The sequence below is a fragment of the Scyliorhinus canicula genome, chromosome 14 (genome assembly GCF_902713615.1).
Source record: "Scyliorhinus canicula chromosome 14, sScyCan1.1, whole genome shotgun sequence".
In the NCBI taxonomy this organism is placed as follows: domain Eukaryota; kingdom Metazoa; phylum Chordata; class Chondrichthyes; order Carcharhiniformes; family Scyliorhinidae; genus Scyliorhinus; species Scyliorhinus canicula.
Window position 1 is genome coordinate 1,332,611 of NC_052159.1, and position 19,780 is coordinate 1,352,390.

Here is a 19,780-nt window from a genome sequence, read left to right on the forward strand (position 1 = left end):
CAGCCAATCAGGACTGCAGGAACTCTTCCTTAAGGAGGTGCTGTATTTTGAAAGGCACAGGGGGGCAGATGTTGCACAGACAAAGCAAATGGACATCCAGTACCTGCAGCATCAACTGCACGTTGAACAGGTAAGGCAGCCAGAGGAACCACTCACTCACTACAACTTTCCTATCAGCCCGCAGCAACATTCCCACCTCCGCAGAGGGCTGTGGATTCACACGCAATCCCAGGACACTGAGGGAATGCTGCACTGTCAGAGGGTCAGTACTGAGGGAGTGCTGCACTGTCAGAGGGTCAGTACTGAGGGAGTGCCGCACTGTCAGAGGGTCAGTACTGAGGGAGTGCTGCACTGTCAGAGGGTCAGTACTGAGGGAGTGCCGCACTGTCAGAGGGTCAGTACTGAGGGAGTGCTGCACTGTCAGAGGGTCAGTACTGAGGGAGTGCCGCACTGTCAGAGGGTCAGTACTGAGGCTGTGCTGCACTGTCAGAGGGTCAGTACTGAGGGAGTGCTGCACTGTCAGAGAGTCAGCACTGAGGGAGTGCCGCACTGTCAGAGGGTCAGTACTGAGGGAGTGCTGCACTGTCAGAGGGTCAGTACTGAGGGAGTGCTGCACTGTCAGAGGGTCAGTACTGAGGGAGTGCTGCACTGTCAGAGGGTCAGTACTGAGGGAGTGCTGCACTGTCAGAGGGTCAGTACTGAGGGAGTGCTGCACTGTCAGAGGGTCAGTACTGAGGGGGTGCTGCACTGTCAGAGGGTCAGTACTGAGGGAGTGCCGCACTGTCAAAGGATCAGTACTGAGGGAGTGCTGCACTGTCAGAGGATCAGTACTGAGGGAGTGCTGCACTGTCAGAGGGTCAGTACTTTATATTGCCTTTTAACCATCAAATGGGGCAGTAGGTTTAAGGTAGACGGGAGGGTTTGGTTTAAGAAAATGGTGTAAAGGTGGCTGTATTGTATTGTGTTCTTTGTATATAAAATAAAAATGCCTTGAATAAAAAATATATATTTCTCAAAAGGTATAATTTTTTGGAATATTTTGTATAGGAACTTTTTGAAAAAGGAAGGGGAGGCAGTGGTTTAGTGGTATTGTCAATGGGCGAGCAATCCAGTGACCCCGATTAATGATCCGGGGACTCCGGCTGAAAAGTCTAACGATGACCATGAAACCATTGTCGATTTTTAAAAATCGCATCTGGGTCACTAATGTCCTTCAGGGAAGGAAATCTGCCGTCCTTACCTGGTCTGGCCTACATGTGACTCCTGACCCACAGCAATGTGATTGACTCTGAAATAATAATAATCTTTATTAGTGTCACTAGTAGGCTTACATTAACCTGACATTACTGAAGTTACTGTGAAAATCCCCTAGTCGCCACATTCCGGCGCCTGTTCGGCTACACGGAGGGAGAATTCAGAATGTCTAATTCACCGAACAGCACGTCTTTCTGGACTTGTGGGAGGAAACCGGAGCACCCGGAGGAAACCCACGCAGACACGGGGAGAACGTGCAGACTCCACACAGACAGTGACCCAGCCGGAATCGAACCTGGGACCCTGGCGCTGTGAAGCCACAGTGCTAACCACTGTGCTACCGTGCCACCCAAGCCCTCCAGAATGGGCATTAAATGCTGGTGCAGCCAGCCACTCCACATCTCATGAATGAATAAAAAAATGACCTATGGGCCACATGACTAGAGAAGGAAAAATGGAAAGGGAATTCCTCGGTGCTCTTAACCATTTTTCTACTTTCTTTCTGTTCCATTAGGAGGACCTGATGGACAAAGTGATCCAGACAGCTACGAGTCTGCTGGCTGACAACACTATTCAGGCAGCAGCCCTGAAGAGTCAGGAAGTTAAGGAGAAGATCCATGGACACCTCAGCATCTTGAGCGCTGATGGGAAAAATGTCAGTGCTGTGACTGAGGACCCCTTTGTGATCATCTCAAAAGTTGGCTCCGAAATGTACTGGGCACTCATCCATATCTCCCGACTCAATCCCCTCTATTACTTCTCAAAAACCTATTTCATGAAGGTGGTAAGGCACGTTCTGGCACGTCGGAATTTGAAAGTTCGCCCGTCCGGGTCTGGGACCTCCACAGACCACTTTGTGCACCTGTTGAATTACCTTATTTCCAACATTTACAATTATTTCCGCTGGTGCCTCTTTGTGAAACATGCTCGATTGTACAGGTTCCTGGTCGTTGTTGGTTACATGAAGCTGATGAATACGGTCACCCAGGTGGAATGGGAGCTCTTTCTGCGGGGAATCCATGAGCTAAATTGCCATGCACTGCGTAAGGATAGCTGTGTCCTGAGGCCAGTCTGGGTGAGTGAGGAGATCTGGAACAGCTGTGCCATATTGGAATTGCTGCCAGCATTCCGGAACATAAGATTCTCCCTCATCAAGCAAACAAACCAATGGCGGGAGTATTTTGGCCTCTCTTCAACTGTGATTAGTGCAGCTCCCAGTTGTGCATTTTCACACCTCACCATCTTTCAGAAAGCCATTTTGTGGAGACTCTTTCGACCAGAGAAGCTGAGTGTGATCATGAATGATATCGTCAGCTGTGAGCTGGGAGGAACTCTGATCAGAGACCTGCGCTTCACTCACACTTCCCTCTTCAACTACAGTTTGCAGAATACATTCATTATGTTTCTCATCCCAGCTGATTCAGTCACCCTCTCGACACATCCAATATATTGGATTGAACAGATGGCCAGAGAGCATCAGATGCAGGTAAGTGGCTATTATTGCTGTATGTGGTAGCACTGCGGTATTGTGGGTATACCAGACTGGCTGGAGTGGGAGCAGGGAGGAGCCACTGTTTAGATGACCAGTGCCAAACTGTGTGGCAAATGGCTCTCATCAGCATAACACTGAACAAATACCTGTTCTCTGTTGTGTGTCACGCCCTCACTTCAACATAGACTCACAGAATTTACAGTGCAGAATTCGGCCCATCGAGTCTGCACCGGCCCTTGGACAGAGCACCCTATTTAAGCCCATACCTCCACCCTATTCCCGGAAACCAGTAACCCCTCCTAACCATTTTAGACATTAAGGACAATTTATCATGGCCAATCCTCCTACCCTGCACATCTTTGGACTGTGGGCGGAAACCGGAGCACCCGGAGGAAACCCACGCAGACACAGGGAGAACGTGCAGACTCCACACACACAGTGACCCAAACCGGGAATCAAACATTCCTGGTGCTGTGAGGCAACAGTGCTAACCACTGTGCTTCCGTGCCTTGCAGGCACACATATACTGGTGGAACATCAAATTATTCACTCATTTTTCATCTTCTATGATCAGTGCTTTAATCCAGACCAGGTTCAGCTTTATTTTAATATTCACTCTCGAAATATCAGTTTTGCGGGTAAGACCATCATTATTGCCCATCCCTAATTGCTCTTTAAAAGGTGACGGTGAGCTGCCTTCTTGAACAGCTGCAGTTTATGTGGTGTAGGTACACCCACAGTGCTGTTAGGGAGGGAGTTCCAGGATGTTGCCCCAGTGACAGTGAAGGAACGGCCGATATATTTCCCAGTCAGGGTGGTGAGTAACTTGGAGGGGAACCTCCAGGTGGTGGGGTTCCCAGGTATCTGCTGCTCTTGTCCTTCTAGATGGTAATGGTCAGGGGGTTGGAAGGTGTTGTCGAAGGAGTAGGAAATGAAGTTTGCAGGAAATATAAAAACTGACTGTAAACCTTTCTATAGTTATGTTAAAAAAAAAGTATTGGTGAAGACAAATGTAGTGAATACAGTCAGAAACAGGGGAATGTATAATAGGGGACAAAGAAATGGCTGAGCAACAAAATACATACTTTGGTTCTGTCTTCCCAAATAAGGATACAAATCAGGTCCCAGAAATGTTGGGGAACACAGGATTTAGTGAGAGGGAGGAACTGAAGATGATCAACATCAGTAGAGAAATGGTGTTGGGGAAATTGATGGGATTGAAGCTGATAAACCCCCAGGGCCTGAGAATCTACATCCCAGGGGACTGAAGGAGGCGGCTCTGGAAATAGTGGGTACATTGGTGGTCATCTTCCAAGATTCTATAGACTCTGGAACTGTTCCTGCAGATTGGAGGGTGGCTAATGTAACTCCGCTATTTAAAAAGGGAGGTCGAGAGGAAGCAGGGAATTCTAGACCAGTCAGCCTGATGTCTGTAGTGGGGAAAATTCGAGAATTCACTATCAAAGATTTTATAGCAGAGCTCTGAGAAAACAGTGGCAGGGTCGGACAGAGTCAGCATGGATTGATGAAGGGGAAACCATGCTCAACAACGATACTGGAATTCTTCGACGATCTAACGAGTAGAGTTGATGAGGGGGAGCCAGGGGATGTGGTGTATTTGGACGTTCAGGAGGCTTTTGACAAAGTCTCACATAAAAGATTAGTGTGTAAAATGAAAGTGGATGGGATTGGGGGTGGTGTATGGAGATGGATAGAAAACTGGTTGGCAGACAGGAAACAAAGAGTAGAAATGAACGAGTCCTTTTCAAATTAGATGCAGGAAGGATGTTCCCGATGGTGGGTGTGTCCAGAACTAGGGACTCTGTCTGTGGATACGGGGGAGACCATTTAGGACAGAGATGAGGAGAAATCTCTTCACCCAGAGAGTGGTCGGCCTGTGGGATTCGTTACCACAGGAAGTAGCTGAGTCCAAAACACTGTTTTCAAGAAGCAGTTAGATATCGCACTCAGGGTAAAGGGGATCAAAGGATCCGGGGAAAAGCGGGATTAGGCTATTGAGTTGGATGATCAGTCATGATCATAATGAACGGTGGAGCAGGCTCAAAGGGCCGAATGGCCTCCTCCTGCTCCTATTTTTGCTGTGTTTGGATGTTTGTATGAGCCATGCTGAGTTCCTGCAGTGCATCTTGGGTAGATGGTACACTCGGCTGCTACTATGCATTGGGCTGCGTTGTGCTGAGAGGTGGTGAGCTTCAGACGTGTTGCTGAGGGTGGAGGAGGCTGATCAAACTGGATGGTTTATTGTAGGAGCTTTTTCAGTGACTGGGTATTGAGCTGGCTATTACGTGGGGACCCTCTCCTCTTCATTACCGCTCAGCTAAGCACAAAGACTCGCAAAGCCAGCAACTCTGATTAGAACGGCGTCATTCTCCAAGCTTGGCTAACGTACGAAGGAGAGTGATTTGGATAACTTCCACAACCACTCTGCTTTACATTGCTTTAGGTTCAATAGTAATACGCTTTCCAAAAATCAGTAGCCCTGCCTCTGGACTCGCTCAAATCCTTGTAGATACAGATTATATGTTGACTAATGAGTTTTACTTTTGGCAGCATGGTAACTGTGTGATCATAGAGTCATGGATGTTTACAGCAGGGAAACAGGCCCTTCGGCCCAGCTTGTCCATGCCGCCCAGTTTCTATCACTGAGCTCATCCCACTTTCCCGCACTTGGCCCCTATCCCCCTCTACCCACACTGTACATGTAACTGTCTAACTGCTTTTAAAAGGAAAACATTGTACCCCCCTCTACCACTGCCTCTGGCAGCCAGTTTCAGACACCCTCCAGTTCTAGACTTCTCTACCTTTTGGGAAAAGATGTTGACTCTATGCCCTTCTCAATGCCTCTCATTATTTTATAGACCTCTCTAAGATCACCCCTAAGCCTCCTACGCTGCAGGGGAAAAAGTCCCAATCTATCCAGCCCCTCCTTATAACTCAGACCATCAAGTCCCAGTAGCAACTTCGTAAATCTCTTCTGCACTCTTTCTAGTTTAACAATATCCTTCCTATAATAGGCTGACCAGAACTGAACACAGTGTTCCATGTGTGGGTCTTGCCAATGTCTTGTACAACTTCAATAAGACGCCCCCGACTCCTGTATTCAATATTCTGATCAATAAAACCCAGCCTGCTGACAGCCTTCTTCACCACCCTGTCCACCTGCCACTCCACCTTCAAGGAGCTGTGAACCTGTTCCCCTAGATCTCTTTGTTCTGTAACTCTCCCCAACTCCCTACCATTAACTGAGTAGGTCCTGCCTCGATACGATCTACCAAAATGCATCACCTCACATTTATCCAAATTAAACTCCATCTGCCACTCATCAGCCCACGGGCCCAATTGGTCAAGATCCTGTTGCAATCTTATATAACCTTCTTCACTATCGACTATGCCACCAATCTTGGTGCTATCTGCAAACTTACAATGCCTCCTACATTCTCATCCAAATCATTAATATATATAGCAAATAACAGTGGACCCAGCACCGATCCATGAGGCACACCGCTGGTCACAGGCCTCCAGTTTGAAAAACAATCCTCCACAACCACCCTTTGGCATCAGTCGCCGAGCCAATTGGCTACTTCACCCTGGATTCCGTGAGATTTAACCTTTTGCAACAACCTACCGTGCGGTACCTTGTCAAAGGCCTTGCTAAAGTCCATGTAGACAACGTCGGCTACACCTCATCCACACCTTCTTGGTTACCCCTTCAAAAAACTCAATCAAATTGGTGAGACATGATTTTCCCCTTACAAAGCCATGCTGACTGTCCCTAATTAGCCTTTGCCTGTCTAAATGCCTGCAGATCCTGTCCCTCAGAATACCCTCTAACGACTTACCCACTACAGAAATAAGGCTCATCGGTCTGTAGTTCCCAGGCTTATCCCGGCAGCCGTTCTTGAACAAGGGCACAACATTTGCCACCCTCCAATCTTCAGGCCCCTCTCCTGTGGCTGTCAATTATTCAAATATCTCAGCTAGGGGGGCTGGCAACTTCCTCCCTAGCCTCCCACACCATCCTGGGATACATTTCATCAGGTCCCAGGGATTTATCTATATTGATGCACTTTAATACCTCCAGCACCTCCTTCTCTGCAATATGTACACTCCTCAAGACATCACTTTTTATTTCCCCAATTTCCATAACAGTCGTGGCTTTGTCAACATTAAATACCGACGAAAAATATTCATTTAGGACCTCTCCCATCCCTTGTGGTTCTGCACAGAGATGACCTTGTTTATCCTAAAGAGGCTCTCCCCTCTCCCTAGTCACCGTTTTACCCTTTATGTATCTGTAAAAGCTCTTAGCATTTTCCTTTGCCTTATCTGCCAAGACAATCTCATGTCCCCTTTTTGCCCTCTTGATTTCTCTCTTAATTCTACTCCGACAACCTCTATACTCTTCAAGGGATCCATTTGATCCCAGCTGCCTATGCGTGTCACAATGCCTCCTTCTTCCTTTTGACCATTGCCTCAATATCCCGAGTAATCCATGGTTCCCTCCTTCTCCCAGCCTTATCCTTCACTCTAAGAGGAATGTGCTCATCCTGAACCCTAGTTGAAATACTCCCACTTACCAGCCGACCACTTACCTGTAAACAGTCTCCACCAATCAACTTTTGAAAGTTCCCGCCTGCTACCCTCAAAATTCGCCTTGCTCCAATTTAGAATTTTAACTTTTGGGCCAGAACTATCATTCATGGGTCAGCTCATGGTATAATCATGTCCTGTCCACTGGCCATCTATTGTTTTTCAAGAACCCCTCATCCGCTATTGTTCGCTCACCGGCACTCCCATTTCCTCTTCCAATGGTGTGGTCCCCAGCTGTACCATTGCCTGTCTTTTCAGGGGTCTGGGGTTGCTGATGAGACCTGCTTTGTCTTGATTTGTTTCTGCCGACCACATTATTTCTGTCTAATTCTGTCTTTTTCATGAATGTGGTCAAGCTAGCTCGCTTAAATCTCATCATACATTGTGGCCACCACTATTAGCAAGAGTTTAAATGCTTATTACTGCTGTGTTCTAAAAATACATGTTTAATGGTTAATAATGATAACTGGATATATTTTCTGTGCTTAGTTTCAGTCCTGAATAAACTAACTAGTAGAACTAATCTAGTATTATCCTAGCTCTCTGGTTTGAAGTGGTCCCATCTCAAGACGCCCCCTTTCAGTTACTAATGTCTGACAGACCACTCTGTGTTTCAGAATAACGTCCATATAATTTGTTTGGGATCAAATAATCAAACCGCTATGATTCTCCATGAGTTAAGGAAGGCCATGAGCAGAGGAAAATGGCTGGTGCTGAATAACTGTCACTTATTGGAATACTGGGACACTCACTTGGTAACGTTGCTGCTTCAGATAATCAATGCTCAAAGAGGTGAGTCAAATATTCTTTAATTAAATACCCAAACTCCAGAAAACTAGTAAGAAAAACTCCCTCCACAGCATTCACACACTCCCAGGACAGGTACAGCACGGGGTTAGATACAGAGTAAAGCTCCCTCTACACTGTCCCCATCAAACACTCCCAGGACAGGTACAGCACGGGGTTAGATACAGAGTAAAGCTCCCTCTACACTGTCCCCATCAAACACTCCCAGGACAGGTACAGCACGGGGTTAGATACAGAGTAAAGCTCCCTCTACACTGTCCCCATCAAACACTCCCAGGACAGGTACAGCACGGGGTACAGGTACAGTGTATAGCTCCCTCTACACTGTCCCCATCAAACACTCCCAGGACAGGTACAGCACGGGGTTAGATACAGAGTAAAGCTCCCACTACACTGTCCCCATCAAACACTCCCAGAACAGGTACAGCACGGGGTACAGGTACAGAGTAAAGCTCCCTCTACACTGTCCCCATCACACACTCCCAGAACAGGTACAGCACGGGGTTAGATACAGAGTAAAGCTCCCTCTACACTGTCCAATCACACACTCCCAGAACAGGTACAGCACGGGGTTAGATACAGAGTAAAGCTCCCTCTGCACTGTCCCCATCAAACACCCCCAGGAGAGGTACAGCACGGGGTTAGATACAGAGTAAAGCTCCCTCCACACTGTCCCCATCAAACACTCCCAGGACAGGTACAGCACAGGTTAGATACAGAGTAAAGCTCCCTCTACACTGCCCCATCAAACACTCCCAGGAGAGGTACAGCACGGGGTTAGATACAGAGTAAAGCTCTCTCTACACTGTCCCCATCAAACACTCCCAGGACAGGTACAACACAGGGTTAGATACGGAGTACAGCTCCCTCCACACTGCCCCATCAAACATTCCCAGGATAAGTACATGACTGGGTTAGATACAGAGTAAAGCTCCCTCTACACTGTCCCCATCAAACACTCCCAGGACAGGTACAGCACGGGGTTAGATACAGAGTGAAGCTCCCTCTACACTGTCCCATCAAACATTCCCAGGGTAAGTACAGGGCTGGGTTAGATACAGAGTAAAGCCACCTCTACACTGTCGCCATCAAACACTCCCAGGACAGGTACAGCACGGGGTTAGATACAGAGTAAAGCTCCCTCTACACTGTCCCCATCAAACACTCCCAGGACAGATACAGCACGGGGTTAGATACAGAGTAAAGCTCCCTCTACACTGTCCCCATCAAACACTGCCAGGACAGGTACAGCACGGGGTTAGATACAGAGTAAAGCTCCCTCTACACTGTCCCCATCAAACACTCCCAGGACAGGTACAGCACGGGGTTAGATACAGAGTAAAGCTCCCTCTACACTGTCCCCATCAAACACTCCCAGGACAGGTACAGCACGGGGTTAGATACAGAGTAAAGCTCCCTCTACACTGTCCCCATCAAACACTCCCAGGAGAGGTACAGCACGGGGTTAGATACAGAGTAAAGCTCCCTCTGCACTGTCCCCATCAAACACTCCCAGGACAGGTACAGCACGGGGTTAGATACAGGGTAAAGCTCCCTCTACACTGTCCCCATCAAACACTCCCAGGACAGGTACAGCACGGGGTTAGATACAGAGTAAAGCTCCCTCTACACTGTCCCCATCAAACACTCCCAGGACAGGTACAGCACGGGGTTAGATACAGAGTAAAGCTCCCTCTACACTGTCCCCATCAAACACTCCCAGGACAGATACAACACGGGGTTAGATACAGAGAGAAGCTCCCTCTACACTGTCCCCATCAAACACTCCCAGGACAGGTACAGCAAGGGGTTAGATACAGAATAAAGCTCCCTCTCCACTGTCCCCATCAAACACTCTCAGGACAGGTACAGCACGGGGTTAGATACAGAGTAAAGCTCCCTCTACACTGCTCCCATCAAACACTCCCAGGACGGGTACAGCACGGGGTTAGATACAGAGTAAAGCTCCCTCTACACTGTCCCCATCAAACACTACCAGGACAGGTACAGCACAGGGTTAGATACAGAGTAAAGCTCCATCTACACTGTTCCCATTAAACACTCCCAGGACAGGTACAGCATGGGGTTAGATACTGAGTAAAGCTCCCTCTACACTGTCCCCATCAAACACTCCCAGGACAGGTATTGCACGGGGTTAGATACCGAGTAAAGCTCCCTCTGCACTGTCCCCATCAAACACTACCAGGACAGGTACAGCACGGGGTTAGATACAGAGTAAAGCTCCCTCTATACTGTTCACATCAAACACTCCCAGGACAAGTACAGCACAGGGTTAGATACAGAGTAAAGCTCCCTCTACACTGTCCCCATCAAACACTCCCAGGACAGGTACAGCACAGGTTAGATGCAGAGTAAAGCTCCCTCTACACTGACCCATCAAACACTCCAAGGACTGGAACAGCACGGGGTTAGATACAGAGTAGAGCTCCCCGTACACTGTCCCCATCAAACACTCCCAGTACAGGTACAGCACGGGGTTAGATACAGAGTAAAGCTCCCTCTACACTGTCCCCATCAAACACTCCCAGGACAGGTACAACACAGGGTTAGATACGGAGTACAGCTCCCTCCACACTGCCCCATCAAACATTCCCAGGATAAGTACATGACTGGGTTAGATACAGAGTAAAGCTCCCTCTACACTGTCCCCATCAAACACTCCCAGGACAGGTACAGCACAGGGTTAGATACAGAGTAAAGCTCCCTCTACACTGTCCCCATCAAACACTCCCAGGACAGGTACAGCACGGGGTTAGATACAGAGTAAAGCTCCCTCTACACTGTCCCCATCAAACACTCCCAGGACAGGTACAGCACGGGGTTAGATACAGAGTAAAGCTCCCTCTACACTGTCCCCATCAAACACTCCCAGGACAGGTACAGCACGGGGTTAGATACAGAGTAAAGCTCCCTCTACACTGTCCCCATCAAACACTCCCAGGACAGTTCTAGACACTGACCATTGAAGGCCATGGACATGAATCAGAGAATTAACAAATCATAGAAGGAGGACATTCAGCCCATCATGGCTGTGCTCGTTCTCAGATTTCCCCCATTGCTCTGCAAATTTCAAAGATCCAACTCCCTTTTGAAATCCACGATTGAATCTTCACCACTCTCAGACAACAGAGGCTGCAATCTCCGCTTGCGGGATTCTTGTGCCTGCAGTCCGCGCACGGGTTATCCTGCAACGTGGTGTAGCCACAATGGGAAATCCCACAGGCATTTTGGCGGGAACAGATGATCCCGCTGTTGGCGAGGGCGCGGCACTGAGGAACACACGGTCAGCGGACCAGTAAATCTGCCCCGTATTCCAGATCCTCCCCAGATTCCAGATCCTCCCCAGATTCCAGATCCTCCCCAGATTCCAGATCCTCCCCAGATTCCAGATCCTCCCCAGATTCCAGATTCTCGCCATATTGCAGATCCTCACCGGATTCCAAATCCTCACAAGATTCCAGGGTTTCATCAAAAGACCAAGGAACAGAATTAGGCCGCTCGGCCCATCGAGTCTCCTCCGCCATTCAATCATGGCTGATATGTTTCTCATCCCCATTCTCCTGCTTTCTTCCCGTAACCCCTGATCCCCTTATTAATCAAGAACCTATCTATCTCTGTCTTAAAGACACTCAGTGATTGCGGCAAAGAGTTCCACAGATTCACCACCCTCTGGCTGAAGAAATTCCTCCTCATCTCTTTTGCACCCTTTCCAATGCTTCCACATCCTTCCTATAATGAGGTGACCAGAACTGCACACAATACTCCAAATGTGGTCTAACCAAGGTCTTGTATAGTTGCAGCATAACCTCACGGCTCTTAAACTCAAGCCCCCTGTTAATAAACGCTAACACACTATAAGCCTTCTTCACGGCTCTATCCACTTGAGTGGCAACCTTCAGAGATCTGTGGACATGAACCCCAAGATCTCTCTGTTCCTCCATATTCCTCAGAACCCTGCCGTTAACCTTATAATCCGCATTAAAATTTGTTCGACCAAAATTAATCACCTCACACTTATCAGGGTTAAACTTCATCTGCCACTTTTCAGCCCAGCTCTGCATCCTATCAATGTCTCTTTGCAGCCTACAACAGCCCTCCACCTCATCCACTACTCCACCAATCTTGGTGTCATCAGCAAATTTACTGACCCACCCTTCAGCCCCCTCCTCCAAGTCATTGATAAAAATCACAAATAGCAGAGGACCCAGCACTGATCCCTGTGGTACACCGCTGGTAACTGGTCTCCAGTCTGAAAATTTACCATCCACCACCACCCTCTGTCTTCTATGTGATAGCCAGTTACTTATCCAATTAGCCAAATTTCCCTCTATCCCACACCTCCTTACTTTCTTCATAAGCCGACCATGGGGAACCTTATCAAACGCCTTACTAAAATCCATGTATACGACATCAACTGCTCTACCTTCATCTATGTACTTAGTTACCTCCTCAAAGAATACAATCAAACTTGTGAGGCAAGACTTACCCCTCACAAATCCGCATTGACTATCCTGGATTAAGCTGTATCTTTCCAAATGATCATTTATCCTATCCCTCAGGACCCTTTCCAATAATTTACCTATGACCAAAGTGAGACTAACCGGCCTATAATTCCCAGGGTTATACCTATTCTCTTACAAGGAGACAACATTCGCTCATGACAACTACCCTGTGACTACCACACCTGAAATCTGCATTGCAATCTTTTCCTCCACATCTCTGTTACTGTTTGGGGGCCTATAGAAAACTCCTAACAAAGTGACCGCTCCTTTCCTATTTCTAACTTCAGCCCACACTACCTCAGTAGACAGATCCTCCTCAAACTGCCTTCCTGCAGCTTTCGGCGGAAGGAGCGGAACGGAGAGGAGGCAGCGCAGCGCGGAGAGAGACACAGCAGCACGATGCCTGAAGAAATTCGCACCGTTGATGATGAGGTGGAAACCTTTGCCTTTCAGGCTGAGATTGCTCAGCTTATGTCATTGATCATCAACACCTTCTATTCTAACAAAGAAATCTTCCTCCGGGAACTTATCTCCAATTCCTCTGATGCTCTGGACAAGATCCGATATGAAAGCTTGACCGATCCTTCAAAATTGGAAAGTGGCAAGGATCTGAAGATTGAAATCATCCCCAACCTGCGCGAACGTACCCTCACCGTCATCGACACTGGGATCGGGATGACCAAGGCTGATCTGATTAACAACTTGGGCACCATTGCCAAGTCTGGAACCAAGGCCTTCATGGAAGCTCTGCAGGCTGGTGCAGATATTTCCATGATTGGCCAGTTTGGTGTTGGCTTCTATTCTGCCTACTTGGTGGCTGAGAAGGTTACAGTGCTCAGCAAGCACAATGACGATGAGGCATATGTCTGGGAATCATCAGCTGGTGGCTCCTTCACTGTCAAAACTTATACTGGAAAGGGTGATGGGGAAGACTCTGCTGATGCAGTCATCCGTGGTACAAAGGTGGTCCTGCACCTGAAAGAAGATCAGGCTGAGTATCTAGAGGAGAAGAGGATCAAAGAGGTTGTGAAGAAACACTCTCAGTTCATTGGTTATCCTATTACACTCTTTGTTGAGAAGGAACGGGAAAAGGAGATCAGTGATGATGAGGCTGAAACCGAGGAAAAGCCGGAGAAAGAGGATGGTGCGGATATGGATGAAGGAGAGAAGCCCAAGATTGAAGATGTAGGTTCTGATGAGGAAGAAGATGGTGAAAAGAAGGACAAGAAAAAGACCAAGAAGATCAAAGAGAAATATATTGACCAAGAGGAGCTGAACAAAACCAAACCCATTTGGACTCGCAATCCTGATGACATCACGCAGGAGGAGTATGGCGAGTTCTACAAGAGCCTCACTAATGATTGGGAGGACCATCTTGCTGTGAAGCATTTCTCTGTTGAGGGCCAGCTGGAATTCCGTGCCCTCCTGTTCATTCCCAGGAGGGCTCCCTTTGACCTCTTTGAAAACAAGAAGAAGAAGAACAACATCAAGCTCTATGTGCGCCGAGTATTCATCATGGACAGTTGTGAGGAGCTGATCCCAGAGTATCTGAACTTTGTTCGTGGTGTGGTGGACTCTGAGGACCTGCCCTTGAATATTTCCCGAGAAATGCTGCAACAGAGCAAAATCCTGAAGGTCATTCACAAGAACATTGTCAAGAAGTGCATGGAGCTGTTCTCTGAGCTGGCAGAGGACAAGGAAAACTACAAGAAATTCTATGAGCAGTTCTCAAAGAACCTGAAGCTGGGTATACATGAGGACTCCCAGAATCGCAAGAAGCTGTCTGAAATGCTGCGTTACCACACCTCGCAGTGTGGAGACGAGCTCACCCCATTGTCAGACTATGTCTCCCGAATGAAGGAAAACCAGAAATGCATCTACTATATAACCGGTGAAAGCAAAGATCAAGTAGCTAACTCTGCCTTTGTGGAGTGCGTCAGGAAGCGGGGCTTTGAGGTGGTATACATGACTGAGCCCATCGATGAATATTGTGTGCAGCAGCTGAAGGAGTTTGATGGTAAGCAGCTTGTCTCTGTCACAAAGGAGGGCCTTGAGCTGCCTGAGGACGATGAGGAGAAGAAAAAGCGTGAAGAAGACCGAGCCAAGTATGATAACCTGTGCAAGCTCATGAAAGAGATTCTGGACAAGAAGGTGGAGAAGGTGACTGTTTCGAACCGGCTTGTCTCCTCCCCATGCTGCATTGTGACCAGCACCTATGGCTGGACTGCTAACATGGAGAGGATCATGAAGGCTCAAGCCCTGAGGGACAATTCAACCATGGGTTATATGATGGCCAAGAAACACCTGGAGATCAACCCTGACCACCCAATCGTGGACACTCTGAGGCAGAAAGCTGAAGTAGACAAGAATGACAAAGCTGTTAAAGACCTTGTGATCCTGCTCTTTGAGACTGCGCTGTTGTCCTCTGGGTTTTCATTGGATGATCCACAGACACACTCTAACCGTATCTACAGAATGATCAAGCTGGGTCTGGGTATTGATGATGATGAGGTGCCTGTGGAAGAGACCACTCCACAACCTGTTGAAGAGATCCCACCTCTGGAGGGAGATGAGGATGCATCCCGCATGGAGGAAGTTGACTAAAGCTGCTCTCTTCCTTTCTGTATTCTTCCTTGGTCGGCTCGTTGGTCTAGGGGTATGATTCTCGCTTGGGGTATGATTCTCGCTTGGGGACTTTCATTTTAGGGGCAGCAGGGTAGCATGGTGGTTAGCATAAATGCTTCACAGCTCCAGGGTCCCAGGTTCGATTCCCGGCTGGGTCACTGTCTGTGTGGAGTCTGCACGTCCTCCCCCTGTGTGCGTGGGTTTCCTCCGGGTGCTCCGGTTTCCTCCCACAGTCCAAAGATGTGCGGGTTAGGTGGATTGGCCATGCTAAATTGCCCGTAGTGTCCTAATAAAAAAAAGTAAGGTTAAGGGGGGGTTGTTGGGTTACGGGTATAGGGTGGATACGTGGGTTTGAGTAGGGTGATCATAGCTCGGCACAACATTGAGGGCCGAAGGGCCTGTTCTGTGCTGTACTGTTCTATGTTCTATGTTCTATGTTGGTGTATTCAATTGGACTGCTGTATTTAATTTGGACTTTTGAAAGGATCTGTTGTGCAGTGTGTAAAGTAATGATTGTCTGACTAGTCTGATCAGATCAATGTGGATTGGACCTGCTCTCTTTAGGGGGCGGAATCTTGCACTACAGTCGTTATCAGATGTTACTGTCCTTTTTTTATTATTTTCAAACGCATGTCATTTATACTTTTGCAGCTCTGTGCTGCAAAATAAAATCCGACGCTACTGGTGCAAAAAAAAAAAAAAAAACTGCCTTCCTGCAGCCATTATACTATCCTTGATTAACAATGACCAGCAGAGCTGGTTTAGCTCACTGGGCTAGACAACTGGTTTATCATGCAGAACAAGGCTGGCAGCGCAGGTTCAATTCCCGTACCAGCTTACCTGAACAGGCGCCAGAATCTGGCAACTAGGGCTTTTCACAGTAACTTCATAGTTGTGACGATAAAAGATTATTATTAGCATCTCCAGCCGGCAGCACAGTAGCATGGTGGTTAGCATAAATGCTTCACAGCTCCAGGGTCCCAGGTTCGGTTCCCGGCTGGGTCACTGTCTATGCGTCCTCCCCGTGTGTGCATGGGTTTCCTCCGGGTGCTCCGGTTTCCTCCCACAGTCCAAAGATGTGCGGGTTAGGTGGATTGGCCATGCTAAATTGCCCGTAGTGTCCTAAAAGTAAGGTTAAAGGGGGGTTGTTGGGTTACGGGTATAGGGTGGATACGTGGGTTTGAGTAGGGTGATCATTGCTCGGCACAACATCGAGGGCCGAAGGGCCTGTTCTGTGCTGTACTGTTCTATGTTCAATGCTACTCCTCCACCTCTTTTACCACCTTCCCTAATCTTACTGAAACATCTAAACCCCGGAACCTCCAACAACCATTCCTGCCCCTGTTCTATCCACGTCTCCGTAATGGCCACAACATCGTAGTCCCAGGTAGTAATCTATGCTTCAAACTCACCAACCTTATTCCTGATGCTCCTCGCATTGAAGTAGACACACTTCAAACCACCTTCCTGCCTGCAGGTCCACTCTTGTGACCTTGGTACCTTCATCAGTACTGCACTGCCCTCAACTTCCTGAACAACAGCAACACTGACCAAGAGTAACTATTCACATGAACTGAATAGTTACTTTGCATCAGTCTTCATGGTGGAAGACACCAGTGGGCTGTCAGAGCTCCAGGGGAACCAGGGGGCAGAGGTGAGTGTAGTGGCCATCACTAAGGAGAAGGTTCAGGGGAAACTGAAAGGCCTGAAGGTGAATAAGTCACATAGACCGGATGGGCTACACCCCAGGGTTCTAAAGGAGATAGCTGAGGAGATTGTGTAGGCATTAGTGATGATCTTTCAGGAATCACTGGAGGCAGGAAGGGTCCCAGACGACAGAAAAGTGGCTAATGTAACACCCCTGTTTAAGAAGGGAGGGAGGCAGATGACGGGAAATTATAGGCCGGTTAGCCTGACTTCGGTCATTGGTAAGATTTTAGAGTCTGTTATTAAAGATGAGATTGCGGAGTATTTGGAAGTGCATGGTAAAATAGGACTGAGTCAGCACGGCTTTGTCAAAGGAAGGTTGTGTCTGACAAATCTGTTAGAGATCTTTGAGGAGGTAACAAGGAAGTTAGACAAAAGAGAACCAGTGGGCGTGACTTATTTAGATTTCCAGAAGGCCTTTGACAAGGTGCCGCATAGGAGACTGTTAAATAAGTTAAGAGCCCATGGTGTTCAGGGTAAGATCCTGGCATGGATAGAGGATTGGCTGACTGGCAGAAGGCAGAGAGTGGGAGATAAAGGGGTCTTTTTCAGGATGGCAGCCGGTGACTAGTGGTGTGCCTCAGGGGTCGGTGCTGGGACCACAACTTTTCACAATATACATTAATGATCTGGTAGAAGATACTGAAGGCACTGTTGCTAAGTTTGCAGATGATACAAAGATCTGTAGAGGGACAGGTAGTATTGAGGAAGCAGGGGAGCTGCAGAAGGACTTGGACAGGCTAGGAGAGTGGGCAATGAAGTGGCAAATGAAATACAATGTGGAAAAGTGTGAGGTTATACACTTTGGAAGGAGGAATCTAGGCACAGACTATTTTCTAAATGGGGAAATGCTTCGGAAAGCAGAAGCTGAAAGGGACTTGGGAGTCCTTGTTCACGATTCTCTTAAGGTTAACGTGCAGTTTCAGTCGACAGTTAAGAAGGCAAATGCAATGTTAGCATTCATGTCGAGAGGGCTAGAATACAAGACCAGGGATGTACTTCTGAGGATATATAATGCTCTGGTCAGACCACATTTGGAGTATTGTGAGCAGTTTTGGGCCCCATATCTAAGGAAGGATGTGCTGGCCTTGGAAAGGGTCCAGAGGAGGTTCACAAGAATGATCCCTGGAATGAAGAACTTGTCGTATGAGGAACGTTTGAGGACTCTGGGTCTGTACTCGTTGGTGTTTAGAAGGATGAGGGGGGATCTTATTGACCTTACAGGATACTGCGAGGCCTGGATAGAGTGGACGTGGAGAGGATGTTTCCACTTGTAGGAAAAACTAAAAGCGGAGGATCCAATCTCAGACTAAAGGGAAAAACTAGAAACAGAGGACACAATCTCAGACTGAAGGGACGGTCCTTTAAAACAGAGATGAGGAGGAATGTCTTCAGCCAGAGGGTGGTGAATCTGTGGAACTCTTTGCCGCAGAAGGCTGTGGAGGCCAAATCACTGAGTGTCTTTAAGACAGAGGTAGATAGGTTCTTGATTAATAAGGGGATCAGGGGTTATGGGGAGAATGGGGATGAAAAAATATCAGCCATGATTGAATGATGGAGCAGATTTGATGGGCCGAGTGGCCTCATTCTGATCCTGTGTCTTATGGTCAGGAAATCAACGGGTGTGAGTGCGCTGCCGGTGAAGGGGAGGGTCCTGCTGTCGGATAATCCAGCCCCTGGGTATCCCACTGGTGTCTTCCACCGTGAAGACTGTTGCAAAGTAACTTTTCAGTTCATCTGCCATTTCTTTGTTTCCTATTATTAGTTCTCCAGCCACATTTTTCAGTTGTCCAATGTTTAATTTTGCCTCTCTTACCTTTTATATATTGGAAAAACTCTTCCATTCTTCTTTTCTATTACTCGCTAGCTTGCTCATATTTCATCTTCTCCCCCCTTTTTGTTTTTTTAGTCCTCTACTCACTTTTAAAGGCTTCCCAATCCTCTGGCTTCCCAATAATCCTCGCCACTTTGTCTGCTTTTTCTTTAGCCTTTATGCTGTCCTTGACCTCCCTCACCAACCATGGATGCCTTGTCCTCCCCTTAGCATGTTTCCTCCTCCTTGGGATGAATTTCTGTTGTGCCTCCCGAATAACCCCCAAAAACAAAAATTGCTGTTCCACTGTCTTCCCTGCTCGGCTCCTTCTCCAATCAACTGTGGCCAGCTGCTTTCTCCCTTATGTCATTGACGTCACCAGATTGCTCCAAAACCATCTCTTAGACATTCCACAAATTCCTTTTCTTGGGATCCACTACCAACCTGATTTTACCAGTCCACCTGCATATTGAAGTGCCCCATGATTATTGTAATATTGCCTTTTTTACATGCCTTTTCTATCTTCTGATTTATTTTCTGCCCCACATCCTGACTACTGCTAGGGGATCTGTACATATCTCCCATCAGGGTCTTTTTATCTTTGAGATTCCTCAACTCTACCCACAGAGATTCTGTGCCTTCTGATCCTATATCGCTCCTTGCTATCGATTTAACTTCATCCCTTACTAACAAAGCAACCCCGCTCCCTTTGCCCATCTGCCTGTCCTTTCGATAAGACACATATCCTTGGATATTTAGATCCCAGCCCTGATCCCCTTGCAGCCACGTCTATGTGATAGAGCACAGAAAAATACAGCACAGAACAGCCCCTTTGGCCCACGGTGTTGCACCGAACTTTAGTCCTAGATTAAGAACAAATTAATCTACACCGCATCAATCTATCATAATCCATGTACCTATCCAATAGCCGTTTGAAGGTCCCTAATG

At 47.6% G+C, this 19,780-nt stretch overlaps 2 protein-coding genes across 2 annotated transcripts in view; both read left to right on the plus strand.

The window, feature by feature from the left end:
- Positions 1 to 19,780, plus strand: part of LOC119977765 (dynein heavy chain domain-containing protein 1-like) — a 459,774-nt gene that overhangs the window by 387,175 nt on the left and 52,819 nt on the right. Inside the window, exons 39-41 of the mRNA XM_038818968.1 lie at positions 4 to 130; positions 1,769 to 2,740; positions 7,975 to 8,149. Of these exons, the coding sequence (XP_038674896.1) occupies positions 4 to 130; positions 1,769 to 2,740; positions 7,975 to 8,149 (1,274 nt within the window). The remainder of the gene's footprint in view (positions 1 to 3; positions 131 to 1,768; positions 2,741 to 7,974; positions 8,150 to 19,780) is intronic.
- LOC119977731 (heat shock protein HSP 90-beta-like) lies at positions 13,025 to 15,998 on the plus strand. Its single transcript, XM_038818932.1, has 2 exons — positions 13,025 to 15,323; positions 15,753 to 15,998. The coding sequence occupies exon 1, from the start codon at positions 13,087 to 13,089 to the stop codon at positions 15,289 to 15,291; it is 2,205 nt and encodes a 734-aa protein (XP_038674860.1). The 5' UTR covers positions 13,025 to 13,086; the 3' UTR covers positions 15,292 to 15,323; positions 15,753 to 15,998.